This window comes from Salarias fasciatus, chromosome 6 (assembly GCF_902148845.1).
Source record: "Salarias fasciatus chromosome 6, fSalaFa1.1, whole genome shotgun sequence".
Lineage (NCBI taxonomy): Eukaryota > Metazoa > Chordata > Actinopteri > Blenniiformes > Blenniidae > Salarias > Salarias fasciatus.
The window spans coordinates 141,227-157,414 of NC_043750.1; the positions used below are offsets into that span (position 1 = coordinate 141,227).

The following is a 16,188-nucleotide window of genomic DNA, read 5'->3' on the forward strand; positions in this document are numbered from 1 at the left end:
GTTGGGGGGGGGGGGGCAATAGATAGGCTGGCTGGTGGATGAAGGGATGTATTTTATCTAAGTTGAGAAACAGAACATTCAGACTCCTCCAGACTTTAAGACAAACTTTGAGACTGACAGCTTGATCAGTTTCACCTGGTTCCACCGATCAGTCGTTTTGTTCGGTCTGCAGAACAGTGGAAGTTAACGGAGAGTCTCCTGATGATGTTCCCTGCAGGAAGCATGGAGGATATGGAAAACATAGGCTCTAGGACAGAACCCTGTGGAACCCCATGTTTAACTTTAGGTAGAGGCTCTAGGACAGAACCCTGTGGAACCCCATGTTTAACTTTAGGTAGAGGCTCTAGGACAGAACCCTGTGGAACTCCATGCTTAACTTCAGTCTGAGCTGAAGCGTGACAGCAGGAACCAGGTGGAACCTTTGTGATCAGTGTGATCCAGACGAAGTGTTCCAGTGTCTGCAGGACGAGGTTCTGGTCGTGGTTTGAGCAGAACTCAGAGTTCTGTCAGATGAAGCTGGATCAAAAGGTTCTATGGACAGATGTGAAGCAGAGGTGGTTTTCAGGGTTGTGTTTCAACAATACTTCAAAAAAAAAAAAAAAGAAAAGCACACTGATCACATAATTCAAAGTTTGATTAGTTCTTTAATTTGCTGATGGAAATGATCACAATTTAAAACAAGAAAAACGGTGAATTGTGTCACGGAGCTTCCTGTGAAAGTTACAGAAGTGAGACCTGCTGTGAAAACACGATGATCCTGATCAATTAAACTGAATACATGAAAAATAAAATGCAAAGCCAGCGAGGAAGTTCTGACATCTTCTCCTACCAGCACCTCTCAGGAGCTCGGGGTCAACCACCTGGTTTCCATGGTAACTGAAGCCCCGGCAGGTTTTGCAGTGGAAGCAGTGGGTGCTGTCTTGTTTGTACGAGGCTCCAGCGCCTCTGGGAAAGAAGGTTCTCTGCAACAGGGGGAGTGTTCAGGAGGTCCGTCACCAGGCCACGCCCACTCCGCCGGCGTTCAGGCCAGACTCCTCTGCCGGGGCCTGACCCTCAGATACAGCTGGGAACAGAGAAGAGACTGTAGTGAGAACTCTGAACCGCCGGACGCTGGGAAGCAGCAGGGCGATTCAGGAGACTTGTCCATTCAGAGACTGCCACCGTGAGCCTCAACGCCGTCCTTCACCTCGGAACGCTGTCAAAAGCAGTTTCAGGCTGTACCTCACTTCCATGGCACCACGATGACGAAGACTGCCTACAGTCTACCCCGAAATCCTGCTGACCCGGCCAGAGTCTTCTGCTGGGAATGCTAATGTCAGCAGAACCAGAAGAGGGTTTCAGTATGAAAAAAAAGCAAAAAGGGCACTGATAATGAAGACACAGGCAGCAGTAGCAAAACTATGCTAGCAGACCATTAGCCTCCATCCACGACAACGTCAACAAATCTATGGCGAAAGCCACGTCTGAGTTACCAGACAACGTCTCCAAACAGCCATATGTCCATCAGAAGCTGCAGGAAAAATACAGACGAGCTTGCAGAGACTAGACGAAGGCGAGCATCGGAGAGGTGGAAACATCCAGCATGGAGGGGCAGGAGGTTCTGACGCAGACACAGAAAACCCAGCTGGAACGGAGGTCAAAGATCACTGAGCTCATGGGACATTCAGGCAGAAAAACTATCCAGACGAATGGCATCAGGAAGGAGCAGAGGGAACCGGGATGCCTCGCCTTGTGGAGGACTTTATAAAAACCAACTGGGTGAGAGCGTCGGCCTATACCACCTGGGCAGTGAACATCGCGGCCGGACCCAGAGCCACCGAGGCAGAACCCCGAGAGCCACGCTTGTTCCTGAAATACGCCACCAAGGAGATGACAATCAGCTCAGCCTGGAAGAAAAAAATGGCCCCAGAAAAATGGCCAGAGTCAAAGTGAGCGGTGGTCTATCCAATCCAAACCATCTGGAACCAAGACCTGGCCAAGATCCAGACTTGGAGCTGGAAGGAATCACAACAAGACATACTGAGCACAAAATCGGTCTTTATGCAGATGATGTGTTGCTCAGTCCGAACAACCCAAAATCTGGAGTCTTGAGATAAATGGATCTGTTCCAGAAACATGGAGCCTTGTCAGGATACACTCTGAACACTGAGAAGACACAAGCTTTAGTGTTTAATTTTGTTTCATCCCTGGAGCTACAAAATACAAGTACACATTTAATTTGGACTCTGCTTTCATCAAATAGTGGATGTTAACGGTGTTATGTTAATGAAAGACAACCACCATTTTATTCTAAAAACTAGACACATTAACTTTACCACAACTGTGGATTGGCTATTTCAACACCATGGATAGCACCCTGGACTAATTAAAACATGGACCCGTTAATAATTGACACCACAATGGTGGATTGGCTATTTCAGCACCATGGACAACCCATTGGATTTGTAATGATATAGTGCCCCAATGATAATCTGCACCATAATAGTGGATTGGCTATTTTAGCACCATGGGCAGCATTGGATTTAATCAATGAATAAAGACCCACCGTTAATCTTTAACAAAGTGGTGGATTGTCTATTTCAGCACTATTGGACAGTGTTTTGGACTTATCATAAACAGTGACCTGCCGATAATCGACACCACAATGGTGGATTGGCTATTTCAGCATCATGGACAGCACCTTGGGTTTTTAATGATACAGTGAACAAATGATACTCCGCACCACAATTGTGGAGTGCCTATTTCAGCACAATGGGCAGCGGCTTGGATTTTTCTGTTAACAGCGACCTAATTTTAATCTTTACCACAACAGTCAAATGGCAATATCAGCACCATGGACAGCGCGTTGGATTTGTCTGCAAACATGACCTAATATTCATCTTTACCACAACAGTAAAATTGGTTATATTAGCACCATGGGCAGCACCTTGGAATCATCATGAAAGAGCTAACTACTGATATTCTGCACCACAGTTGTCAATTGGCTATTTCAGCATTATTGATTTTTAATGATACTGTGATCAACTGATACTCTGCACCACAATGGTGGATTGGCTATTTCAGCATCATGGGCAGCGCCTTGGACTTTTTAAAACAGTGACCCACAGCTAATGTTAACCACAATGGTTGATGGGCTATTTCAGCACCATGGATAGCGAATTGGAATTCATCAATGAAAAGAGACCCAATGTTAATCTTTACCAAAATGGTGGAGTGGCTATTTCAGCACCATTGACAGTGCCTTGGACTTATTTTCAAACGGTGACTGACTAATAATCTTCACCACAGCGGGGGATTGGCTATTTCAGCACCATGGACAGCAGCTTGGATTTATCCGTAAACACTGACCTAATATTAATCTTTACAAAAGCAGTCAATTGGCAATATCAGCACGATGGACATCGCCTTGTCTTTATGATTAAACAGCAACTCACTGGGGGACACTAGGGGGCGCGTCATGGAGTAGACGTGGAGGACGGATCTGCACCAGTGGGATTATAATTCCGGGAGTATTGTGGACCCTCTGGATTTACAGGCTGTTTGCCACGGAGCCGCCGGGCTGGAAAGGAGGAGCGTCAGGGGCGAGAGGACTGAGGATTTGGGCAGTGGCGTGAGTAGGTCCGGCCGGCCGGCATCTCAGTCCGTCCCCGTGCGGGGACGTGCTCCTCAAACTTGGGGGAACATTGGGGAAGGGGGGGGGGGGGGGGGGGGGGGGGGGGGGGGGACAGGTCTTTGGGGAGATTTTGTGGTTTTTTGGGGCTTCCCGCGAGGTGCGGCGTTTGTGCTTAAAGTCTATTAGTAGGAGCGCCCGAGCGGCGGGTTGCTTGTGTTCAGTTGTTGGGGTTTTCTTTTCCTCTCTCCCGGAATAAATGTGTTTTTTGTTGTCAATCCTGAGTCTGTCGTCTCCCAGTTAATCACCCCTGCTGGTTGTCATTTTCCGCCCGTGACCTCTTCATGCGTGTGGCAAGATCGTCCTGGAAACAACGGGCGAATTGTTACACCTTTAATCTTAGCAAATGTGTATGCTCCCAACTGGGATGACAGTGATTTTTTTACTAAATTTCTTCACTCACTACCTGTTATTCACACTCACCAATTAATACTTGGTGGGGATATGAATACTGTTACAGGTCCTGCACTGGACCGCTCCTCAACAAGACCGTCATCAGTTTCAAAATCTTCTTTGGTCTTACAGTCATATCTGAGGACTTATGGGGTTGTTGATGTGTGGCGATTCCTTTTCCCATCATCGAGACAATATTCATTTTTTTCTCCAGGACATCAAACTTATTCTCGTATTGACTACTTGCTTGTGGACAAGAGGTTACTGTCTAAGGTGAGGTCATCCGTATATAGCAGCATTGTAGCCCTTTGATTCTAGAGCTCAGTTTCCCAAATCAAAACTCTGGCTACTCATGGTGCTTAAACCCTCTTCTATTATCTGATGACGGATTTACTCAATGTATCGCTGAACAGATTGACATCTTCCTAAAAACAAATATAACACCCGATGTAATCTATTCTGTAATCTGGGAAAGTTTGAAAGCATTCTTAAGGGGCCATATAATCTCATATTGTTCTGTAACGACCACGGAGGTCCTCACATGTTTCACCCAGCAGGGGTGATAAAATGTGTTCCTGTGCTGTCATTCTAATATGTAAAACTTGGGTCACTGTGGCTATTTAATGTGGGGCACGGTTTCGTCTTTGGAAACCGTGACAAGGACATAATTATCAGGACATCTGTACCGGGGCGGGGAGACTATTTAAAGGGGCTGTATCATGCAAAATTCACTTTTTGTATGTTTTAACCTTGTTATATAGTTATGTTCTCACCTAAACACCCCCAAAGCATTTTTTTCCTTCGTGCCTGTGTGTTTAAGCTTTCCCAGTGTTCCTGCTGCTCAGAGAGGCAGCCCCTCCCACACCGTGAAAACGCTCTGTTTCCCACGTTCACGTCACACGGAGAAGATGGCTCCCCTGAGCCCCCCTCCTGCAGGCCCTCAGGGGGGGGGCTCTCCTCAGTGGAAAATGCGAATCAGCTGCTGCTGGTCAGAGGACAGTCGGCGTGTTGTCTGCGGGGGTGGGGTGGGAGACGAGTGGTGGGAGGAGTTCAACTTTGTGACGTACTGAGGTTTAAAAAGTGACAAAAGAGCTGTTTTCTACCCGAAGGGAGGGGCTGCTGTAGAGAGCAGCAGACTGAAAGAGATTACTCAGACAAGCGTGGATGAAAGGAAATAGCATTTTGGGGGTGGTTTTAAAGGGAAATCAACTTTGGGGCATGCTAAAAACCCTAAAAAAGTAGATTTTGCATGATATAGGTCCTTTAAGTCAAACCATCTCCCCCCACACTTGAACAAGCTACAATCTCTGTTCTTTTGAAATCGAATAAAGATCCATTAGAATGTTCCTCATATCGACCAATCTCCCTTTTAAATGTAGATTTTAAAATACTGTCAAAAACACTCACCCTAAGATTGGAAAAGTGCCTGCCCTCTTTAATCTCTTCAGATCAAACTGGGTTTGTGAAACGAAGACATGGATTTTTATTACCTCCGCCAGGAGGTTATGTGATCACGTCGGTTTGTTGGTTGGTTGGTTGGTTTGTTAGCAAGATCCCGGAAAAAGTAATGGACGGATTGCAATGAAACTTTGTGGAAAGGTGGGTCTTGGGCTAACTTAGAATTGATTACATTGTGGTGAAGATCCGGATCACTGTCTGGATCCAGGAATTTTTTGAAGGATTCTTTATCATTGAGAGATAGGGAGTCTTTCACATGGTTGGGCAGGCCCGCCGACGGGGGGGACAAACGCCTGGTTCACAGGACGCGCCGCTTCCAACGCGGAAGTGGGAAGCGCCGCGCACCGACTGTCAGATCGGCGCCCCGTTAACCTCTCTGACGGTTCATACAGGAGGCGTAGCGGCTCGCGCCGTGGACCGCCAGTTAAAGCTGGACAGAGCAGATCGCACCACACAGGAAGTCGGAAATGGAAAATATGAGAGAATCCGGTCAATTTTCAAATTAAAATGAAGTAAAATAACATAAATTATGTTGCTTTTTGGTTTTCCTTTTCAGATAAACACACACACACACAGAGAGAGAGGGCGAGAGAGAGAGGCACCGCACGCTGCAGCGCTCCGCTCCGATCACACCCCGATCACAATGTTGTTTGATTATATCTGGTGTTCTTATGGTTGTTGGTGACTGATTGGAGCTGTGGCGGAGGTCTGCCTCTCTGAGGGCCCATTTCTAGTTCAATCTACGCCGATTTTTCAATATTATTTACACGCCATCCTCCGACCTTCCTGAGATTGCTTTATCACTGGATGCCGAGAAGACGTTTGACCTGGGGGAGTGGGATTACATGTACTACACTTTAAATAAGTTTGGCCTGGGTGAAAATTTCATTTCATGGATAAAACTTTTATATAGCTCACCTATGGCTCGTGTTAGGTCAAACACGTCACAATCCCAGTATTTTCCACTCCACCGTGGAACCAGACAGGGATGTCCACTATCTCCGCTTCTTTTCACAATATGCATCGAACCATTAGCCATAAATCTGCGTTCAGACGATAGGGTCAGAGGAATTCGGAGAGCAGGCCAAGAGCATAAAATATCTTTGTATGCTGACGAGCTTTTACTTTTTGTTTCTGATCCGTTGAGCTCTCTTCCCCATGCACTTACTATTTTTCATGATTTCAGCGTTTTCTCAGGTTATAAATTAAATATGCACAAGAGCAAACTATTTCCCATAAATTCTTTGGCCAGAAAGATTTCATTTAATCCATTTCAGTTTAAGATAAAACCAACCACTTGACTTATTTAGGCATTAAAGTTACATATTTGCATAAAAATTTATTTGAGGAAAATTTCACCCCACTTCTTGAATCTGCTAAAGCTGACTTTCAAAGGTGGGGCAATCTCCCGCTATCACTAATTGGACGTATTAATGCAGTGAAAATGAGCACTTTACCTAAATTTTTATATTTATTTCAATGTATCCCAACTTATATACCAAAAAAAATATTTTAATACACTGGACCGATATATATCTGCATTTATCTGGAATAATAAACCCCCGAAGATTCGTAAAGATTTTATGCAAAGAACAAAACAATCAGGAGGACTGGCCAGACCAAACTTTCAATATTACTACTGGGCAGCAAATGTGTGAAATATGCTTTATTGGTTGAGTGTCCTATCTACAGAGAGTCCAGCATAGCTTGACATTGAATCAGCATACTGTGGGAGGACTACCCTCTCGGCCCTGCTGGGGCCAGCTTTTCCTTTAGAACCGTTTCATTATAAATGTAATCCAGCGGTATATAATTCCCTAAGAATTTGGTTACAATGCAGGAAAATGTTTGGACTACATGCCATGTCTATTCGATCGGCAATTTGCTGTAATCATATGTTTCCACCTTCTCTGATTGATTCAGCTTTGAAGATCTGGGACGCCAAAGGCATACATAGTTTAAAGATTTGTACATAAATGAGATATTTGCCTCATTCTCCCAATTGACTCAAAATTTTAATATCCCACAAACTCATTTCTTTCGTTATTTGCAAATTCGAAGTTGCAAATACCCTCAGCTCCCTGGCCTTCCAGCTGAAACTACACTATATAAAATTCTTGATATGAACATGGACAACAGAGGGTGATCAAGGTATTATATAATACATTTTTAAATTTACACTCTCCTTCTCTCTCTACTTTCAGATCCCGATGGGAAGATGATTTAAAGGTGCTGTAGGCAGGATTCCGCATCTCCGCCATCTTGCTTAGGGTTACCTAAGCAAGATGGCGATTTGACCCATCTAAGATGGCGATTTGAAACCCAGCACAGCCAATCCTGTCCTGTTTTCTCTGACACCACGCCCTTACGCAAGTTAAGCCCCTCCCACAAGAACGTGCGACGAACGCCCCTCGACCAATCACGGTTAGAGCCTCATGGGCTCTTCTGATTGGTCAAAGATACCTGGAGCTGTCGAGATTCCTTTTCAGCTCAGAACAGAGACAGATGGAAACGCTGCGCCCTCGCGGTAGAGCAGTTATGCTACACTCCTAAAGGATTATCAATGGATACTCTAACATTTAATCCAAAGAAAACACAGAAACATTAGCATTGACTAGCAAAATCCTGCCTACAGCACCTTTAACAGTTGAAATAACTGATGAGACCTGGCAGTCTATTCTTCAAAAAGTACATTCTTCATCAATTTGTGCCAACCATGGACTCCTACAATTCAAGGTTTTACATTGTCTACATCCAAAGAAAAACTTGCCAAAATGTATCCAGGGATGAATCCACTGTGCAACAGATGTAAGACGTTCACTGGTTCCCTCTTTCATACTTTTTGGATTTGTCCGAATCTTCAAAGTTATTGGACGTCCATATTCAAGACATTTTCTGAGGCCTTTGGAGCCAGAATAACCCCTTCCCCTTTAACTGCAATTTTTGGAGTAGTTCCGGAGTAGTTCCGTTGTTATTGTAATTTTTAATTACGTTGTTATGGGCTAAATTGGAAGGGTGGGTGGGGTATAGATCTTTCTGCTCAAATGTACTGTTCATGTTGTATAATTGAAAAAAATGGAAAATAAAATTATATATACACACACACATATATATATATATATATATATATATATATATATGTGTGTGTGTATATAAAAACAGCGACTCACTGATAATCACAATTGTCATTTAGCTATTTCAGTAACATGGACAGCACCTCAAATTCATTATTTAACATTGTGCCACTGATAATCTGCCCAAGACAGCGCCTTGGACTTATTAAACCATTGCCCCAATGATTATCTTCATCAAAATGGTGGACAGGCTATTTCAGCACCATGGACAGCGCCTTGGACTTATTAAAACAGTGGATGACTAATAATCTTCACCACAACGGTGGATTGGCTATTTCAACACCATGGGCAGTGCGTAGGATTTATCTGTAAAGCATGCCCTAATATTGATCTGTACCACAACAGTCAGTTGGCAATATCCGCATCATGGACAGCGCATTGGAATTCTCATGAAAGAGAGAGGCTGATGATCTGCATCACAATTTTCGATTGGCTATTGCAGCACCATGGACAACGCCTCGGATTTTTAATGATACAGTCACCCACTGATAATCTGCACAAGAACAGTTAGTTCACTATATCAGCACCATGGACAGCACCTTGGACTTATTAAAACATTGCCCCAATGATTATCTTCTCCAAAACAGTGGACTGGCTATTTCAGTACGATGGACAGCGCCTTGAATTTTAATGATGCAATGACCAACTGATACTCTGTACCACAATGGTGGATTGGCTATTTCAGCACCAGGGACCGCGTTATGGATTTATTGGTAAACAGCAAACCAATTTAATCTTTCCCACAACACTCAATTGGTTGTATCAGCACCATGGACAGCGAATTGGATTTATTAAAACAGTGACCCACTGATAATCTGCACCACAATTCTCAATTGGCTTTTTCAGAACCATGGACAGTGCCTAGGCTTTATCATTAAACAACGACTCATTGATAAATCACAAATGTAATTTGGCTATTTCAGGACCATGGACAGTGCCTCAAATTCACATTTAACAGTGTCGCACTGATAATCTGCACCAAAATAGTGGATTTGTGATATCAGCACCATGGACAACACCTCGGATTTTTCATAAAAGAGCATTCTAATATTTAACCCTCTGGAACCCAACGTTAAAAATTCCCGTTTTTACCACATTTTATTTTACCCTTATATTTCACATTAGCACACTTTAAGTGTGAAGATTAGTCTTCAGATTTTTTTTTTCAGGCCTGTAAAACTGTAGAGGTGTTAAAGTGATTCATGCATGTCGTTGTTGAATAACTGAAAGAACAGCTTTCAGTCTGATTGAACCAACTAAAACACCGTCAGCATCTTCAGCTGAAAAGGATCCAAATGCTGGAAGGAATGAGATGTTGGGATATGAAGTACTGAGAGTCGTCTCACCCCCAGCAGGTTTCGGGGAATGTAGCCCTCAGAGTCACCACAGCACGCCCACCACCACTCCGTCTCGTGGCCGTCGTCCCGTCTCAGCACCGTCATGCAGTCACCTTCAGCGAAGCCCAGCTCGTCTTCGCTCTGAGGCTCATAGTCCCACAGAGCGTACACCACTCCGCGGTTCATCACGCCCATCTTTTCCTGGACACCTGCAAAGACAACCGATAGTGACACCTCAGACACGGACTGTTCAAATCCATATGAGTCAGGTGGCCCTCCAGCTGCCTGTCAGCGGCCTCTCGCTGTCCATCTCCACCCGGCTTTGATCACATCTAGGAAACAAGCGTTTCAGCAGTCCGTCCTGTGTGAGTGAAGCCAAGTCACCTTTCTGGTGTTAATGAACCTGTTTTTTATGAAACACAGAAAACAGCAAGGCTGGAACCTTTCTATCTCCTTCAGAGGAAGAGCCTGGGATAAGACATCCGCCTCCTGGAGCTTACAGCCAAAATACAGCGTAAGGCAGTGTGTGGTCACTTCTTTCTCACCGTAGAGGAACTGAGAACACTGGGCATAGCCGTCTTCCATCTCCTCACATTTCTCAGCAGCGGTCTGCATGTCACTGTACGTGGTGGCGAACACAGCCGCTCCAGACTCCACCAGGAACTTACAGACCTGAACGTTGTTGCAGGAGGCAGCGCAGTGAAGCGGCGTCCTGGACCGGAAGGGGGACAGGGTCACACATGGCTCTGGACCAGATGGAACAGTGGTTTGAAGATGAGGGATCTAACTCACCATCCGTCGCTGTCGGCGGCGTTAACGTTGACCCCAAACTGAACCAGGAACTTCACGATCTCGGTGTGGCCAGCGCACACGGCGTTGTGCAATGCTGTGATGCCCTCATCATTGGGCATGCTGGGATCTTCCACCTGCAACGCACATGCTTTCAATGTCAAGACGTCCAATCGAATTTCATCCTTTGTTCTGCTTCCTGCCGGAAGCAGAAGTCATGGAAGGCTCTAGACCAGGGGTGGGCAAAGTTTTTGACTCGTGGGCCACAGTGAGTTGTAAAATTTAACAGAGCGGCCGGGCCAGGAGTATTGGACCGTTTGGGCCGGATATAGTAAAGCACTGCATAAAAATATTTTGAATACAGCAATTGATGTGAATAATTTCTGTCATGCCTTTTAAAGAACTTTTAATTAGAAATATATATTTTTTAAAATTCTGGTTCATTATTTTTTGGAGAGATGTGAAGACTAACAGTTGGTGAGGACTATAAATTCCATTTCCCAGCCCTGATGCTCTTCTGTAGACATCAGTTTGAAGCTTCAGTCCTTTTTGAGAAGACACGTTCAAATATACAAAATAGCCCTGAACAGTTCATGACTTTGTCTCAAGGAACGTGCAAGATACGGTGTTTCTACACTGTTATGCACAATACTGGGAGGAGACAATGTAAATAGATTGAAATAGCATACGCACTGTGATTTCTAAAACCTGGAGATTATGTCTGTTTTAATACGTTTCAATCAAAGGTACAAAGTTAAAAAATCAACATTTATTTGGAAAAATATAAATGGAATCACTTTCAACATTCAAAACATATTTTCAGGCTCAATAACAGCAAACTGAACACGTCAAGCACACAGACAGGCTGGATTAAATATCCACCTGGAGCAGAAACTAGAAATGGAAATTCAGACCGATGTGCGGCGTGTTGATGAAGCTGCTGTACGCCGCTGTGCGAAATGCTCACCGTGCTTTTCATTAAAAGACGCTCCTCCAAACTTTCCATGTGGATTTTTTCATAACAGCAGAAAAACTCACTGATTTCAGAGTGAACAGTGTTGTTGTTGTTAAACACTCGGCAGCCACTGTCCACTGCCCTTCTCTTTGGTCGCTCATGTTTACAGAAGGGCTCCATGGCGACAGACCGTGGAACACAGAGTGGCGCCACTCCAACGCCGGTCAATGTTTTTAGAGCGTGCCATCTAGGAAACATGGGCATTGCAGGAAAGGGGAACATGAACGAGGATTTTACTACAATTTGGACGAGTTCGGCGGGCCGGATTGAAAAGCCTAATGGGCCATATGTGGCCCACGGGCCGTAGTTTGTCCATGCCTGCTCTAGATCCTCTTACTTTCTGCTTTTTCCTTCTGGATTATCTCAAACCAGTTCCTTTTCTGTTGGATCAGCAGATTAAGGCCAGATAGAGGAAGACTCACGTCGAAGATGACTCTCTGGACCAGGTCGTACTCGCCCTCCAAAGAAGAGTCCAGCAGGATGGCCAGAGGGTTGAACTTCACTCTCACGCTGCGGTCAATGCGCCCTGAGCCCATCCTGCGGAGGTTTGACCTCTTCCCCTGTGGGAGAGGTCAGACACACAAACACTCTTTATTCACGTGAACTGGTCAGTTTGGTTCAATGTGAACACACCCCCACACACACACACACACACACACACACACACACACCATGGGCGGCGTGACCTGTCCCGTGACCTCTGGCGGCTGCAGGTTGGGCGGGTCCTCCACCTGCTCCACCTCTCCAGGGTAAGGTGGAGGGGGGTAAGGTGGAAAGTCCTCTGTGAAGCGATCCTGAGCAGAGGGGGCGAGGTGGGCCTCCTCTACAGGGGGGGGTGCGGGATCAGGAAGGGGTGGGGTCAGACTGTCCTCGGGGGTTTCAAAGGACAGGTGGAGGTCCAGCTTGTCGTCACTTAGGGAAGCGACACTGACACCACCCACCATGTCTTCGGGAATAGGAGGCTGAAGGTGCCTCCCTGATGGCCCCACCGTCTCCATGGCAACGGTTTCCATGGCAGCCAGGGTGGTCTTCTGGTACAGCAGCTTCTGGATGTGGGGCCCGACTGGCCCTTCGCCCTCTGTGATGGAGTTGCGTTTCTTCAGAGGCCTCGGCGCATGGTGCAGCCGGCGGCGCAGCGCGTCCAGGTCGGCGTCACTGGGGTTCCTGTGAGGGTTGGACTGGAAGGGGAGGAGCTTGGTGGGGCTGAGGGGTCTTGGAGGGGCGAGCTCTGCTTGGTCTCCTCCCACAATCTCGTTGTTACCCAGGAGACCGCCGTCAGCCTCACTGACGTCCGCAGGACCAAACCCAGAACTCAGAGCAGAGCGTTCCGATCCAGAAGACTGCTGCCCCCCGCTGGACGGGACCGCCGGCTTCCCATACACTGAAGACGAGAGGCACGGTCAAGACACACCCAAAGCACAACCAAAAACGATGGAACACAGCCAACGTACAACATATGCAACCACCACAACGGAACACAAACACACACGATGGAACATATAGTATAAAACCCTGAAAACACCCGTCTGAGCTCAACTGATCCGAGTGCAGACACAGCACTGTGCACGTCATTCCCATGTGTCCATATGGAGTGTGGAGTTTAAACATCTCACACCAGGGTCAGGAAGTCTCTCAGAAGCAAATGAAACATGAAGGCAACAGTAATGTGAAACGACTGAGAGAAATCTCCGTCCAAACAACCACTTCTGTAAGAAGGCGATGAAGGTTAAAGGAACGTCTGGAAGAAACTCCCCACCAGGGTGAGGAGGACTCAGCAACACACACAGCATGCAGGAAGTGAGGTCGGTACACAGGAAGTTCAGTCTGTATACAGGAAGTGAGGTCCGTATGCAGGAAGTGAGGTCCGTATGCAGGAAGTGCAGCTTGTTGATGTGAGACCACTGAGTCATATAATTTCAGAGAAAGAATCGTTTCAAAGTTAAATCACTTAACATTCATTTGGACACAGTCCTGAGCAACAATGTAAATCCTTGAAAGTGAATAATCACAGTGCTAAATGCTCAATCCAATAATGACTGACAGTAAGAGAGGCAGAGAATTCTGCTTTGTGTTTCCAAACGTTGCAACATGAATCAAAGTCAACGCTTTAGCAGCAGTTAGCATCTAGTTTTGATCTGCACCATTTTCTTTCACATAGATAAACAATTTCCTTCCGTGTGGTCAGAGTCTCAAACCATCTCAGGTGAGTCCGCACCTTAGCCCCACCCACAACTTCTCCAATTGGTTGAGACACAGTTGGGGGGTGTTGGGGGGGTCCTCACCTGGAGCCGGGCTGCGCAGCGCCGAGCCCTGGACTCCCGGGGGGAAGCTCTTCCCACTGCTCTGCTGGGTGTACATGGAGTAAATGGAGGAGGCCGCCAACATCTGAGGCTTCTGCAGGATTGGTGGGGTGGCGTCCGAGAGGTCGGGGGTGTAGGGCCGTACGGCGGCCGCCGGGGGGGGCTCCTGCTTCGGAGGCAGAGGGAGGGTGCTGCTGTGCCCGGCCCTGAAGGGCCCCCCGATCCCCCGCACTTTATTAGGAAGGGTGCTGGTGCTGTAGGGGGGCCCGGAGAAGCCCGGGGGCGTCGGCAGGAATGGCTTGGGCTTGCTGGGAAGCGGGGGGGGCACCGGCATTTTGACCAAACCTCTACCTGCAGCCTGGAAACAGAAAGAGGACAAACCTGGAACAGCAGAACCAGACCCTGCTCATTCAGAGCAGCACTCTGTGTGTGTGTGTGTGTGTGTGTGTGTGTGTGTGTGTGTGTGTGTGTGTGTGGGATGTCGGCTCTGGGACAGGGTCCTGCTGCTACCTGAGCTTCCCTGAGCAGATTCTCTGTGCTGTGATTGGTCCGTGAGGGGACGGGAGGCGGGACATCTGAAGCAGAGACGTCTTCCTGACAGGTGGAGGTTTCGCCTGCGGGGACAGACAGCATGTCCGTGAGTCCTGGAGGTTTACAGCTGAACCGTCTCACAGGTGAAGCTGAGTAAAGACTTGAAAACCCCGGGATGGTAATCTGAGTCGTTTCACTTCCTGCTGTCCTCAAAACCTCAATCCAAGCTGGATTTGGACTAAACGCTGCTGCCATGTGATGGATCAGATCCAGGAGGGATCCGTGCGAGCCCCGTCCCAGCTGAAAACCCGTCTCTGACCTGCGGTATGGCATCTGAGGCGCGCCATGCGGGGTAAGGTGGAGGCGTGGCCGGCCCCCCCGCTGGGGTCAGGGGCCGAGGCGCTCCAGCTGGACAGCTTGGCAAAACCTGAGATGTGAGGAGACGTGTGAGTGGACGGAGAGCCGGAGGTTCTGGGGGCTCAGAGAGGTCTACCTGACGCGGGCTTGGCGGGTCTGGGGGGGGGCTTCATGGGCAGCGTGGCCGTGCCGTCCGGGTAGGCCGGCTTCAACGGCCGTGAAGGCACCGGAGGGCCCTGACAGGAGGACTTGATATACGGCCCCACCGCAGCCACTCTGGAGCCCACGGCATGCTGGGAGGTCGCCAGGTCTGAGGCCAGCTGGAGGAAGACCACAGGAGAGACCACATGAGACCACATGAGAGACCACAGGAGAGACCACAGGAGAGACCACATGAGAGACCACAGGAGAGACCACAGGAGAGACCACATGAGACCACATGAGAGACCACATGAGACCACAGGAGACCACATGAGAGACCACATGAGACCACATGAGAGACCACATGAGAGACCACATGAGACCACATGAGAGACCACATGAGACCACATGAGAGACCACATGAGAGACCACATGAGACCACAGGAGAGACCACAGGAGAGACCACAGGAGAGACCACAGGAGAGACCACATGAGAGACCACAGGAGAGACCACATGAGAGACCACAGGAGAGACCACATGAGAGACCACAGGAGAGACCACATGAGAGACCACATGAGAGACCACAGGAGAGACCACAGGAGAGACCACAGGAGAGACCACATGAGAGACCACATGAGAGACCACAGGAGAGACCACATGAGAGACCACATGAGACCACATGAGAGACCACAGGAGAGACCACATGAGAGACCACATGAGACCACATGAGAGACCACATGAGAGACCACATGAGACCACATGAGACCACATGAGAGACCACATGAGAGATGTCTGGGTTTCCTGGACTCACCGGGACGTTCTCCTTCTGCTGCAGAGCAGCTTTCTTCCTCCAGAGCCGCCGGCGGAGCTCAGCCAGCCGCCGGTCCATGGAGGCCACCTCCAGGTTCCTCCTGTTCAGGCCGTCCCTCTGCTGCTGCAGCCGCACGCTCTGCTCCTGGTTCAGCCGGTTCCTCACCTGAGACACAGTTCACCCTGTCACACACTCCAGACCAGAGGAACCAGCCTCCACCCATAGGAACCAGCCTCCAGACCAGAGGAACC

The 16,188-nt window shown here is 47.7% G+C and overlaps 1 protein-coding gene across 1 annotated transcript in view; it reads right to left on the reverse strand.

Moving 5' to 3' along the window:
- Positions 1-662: 662 nt before the first annotated feature.
- The window catches only part of LOC115390204 (apoptosis-stimulating of p53 protein 2-like), a 31,999-nt gene continuing 16,473 nt past the window's right edge, over positions 663-16,188 (reverse strand). The window contains exons 7-17 of the mRNA XM_030093974.1: positions 15,938-16,102; positions 15,121-15,304; positions 14,947-15,054; positions 14,607-14,710; positions 14,079-14,454; positions 12,468-13,177; positions 12,219-12,356; positions 10,785-10,918; positions 10,538-10,704; positions 10,002-10,201; positions 663-1,063 (exon numbers count right to left, since the gene is read on the reverse strand). Coding sequence (XP_029949834.1) covers positions 1,022-1,063; positions 10,002-10,201; positions 10,538-10,704; positions 10,785-10,918; positions 12,219-12,356; positions 12,468-13,177; positions 14,079-14,454; positions 14,607-14,710; positions 14,947-15,054; positions 15,121-15,304; positions 15,938-16,102 — 2,328 coding nt within the window. The 3' untranslated portion in view covers positions 663-1,021. The remainder of the gene's footprint in view (positions 1,064-10,001; positions 10,202-10,537; positions 10,705-10,784; positions 10,919-12,218; positions 12,357-12,467; positions 13,178-14,078; positions 14,455-14,606; positions 14,711-14,946; positions 15,055-15,120; positions 15,305-15,937; positions 16,103-16,188) is intronic.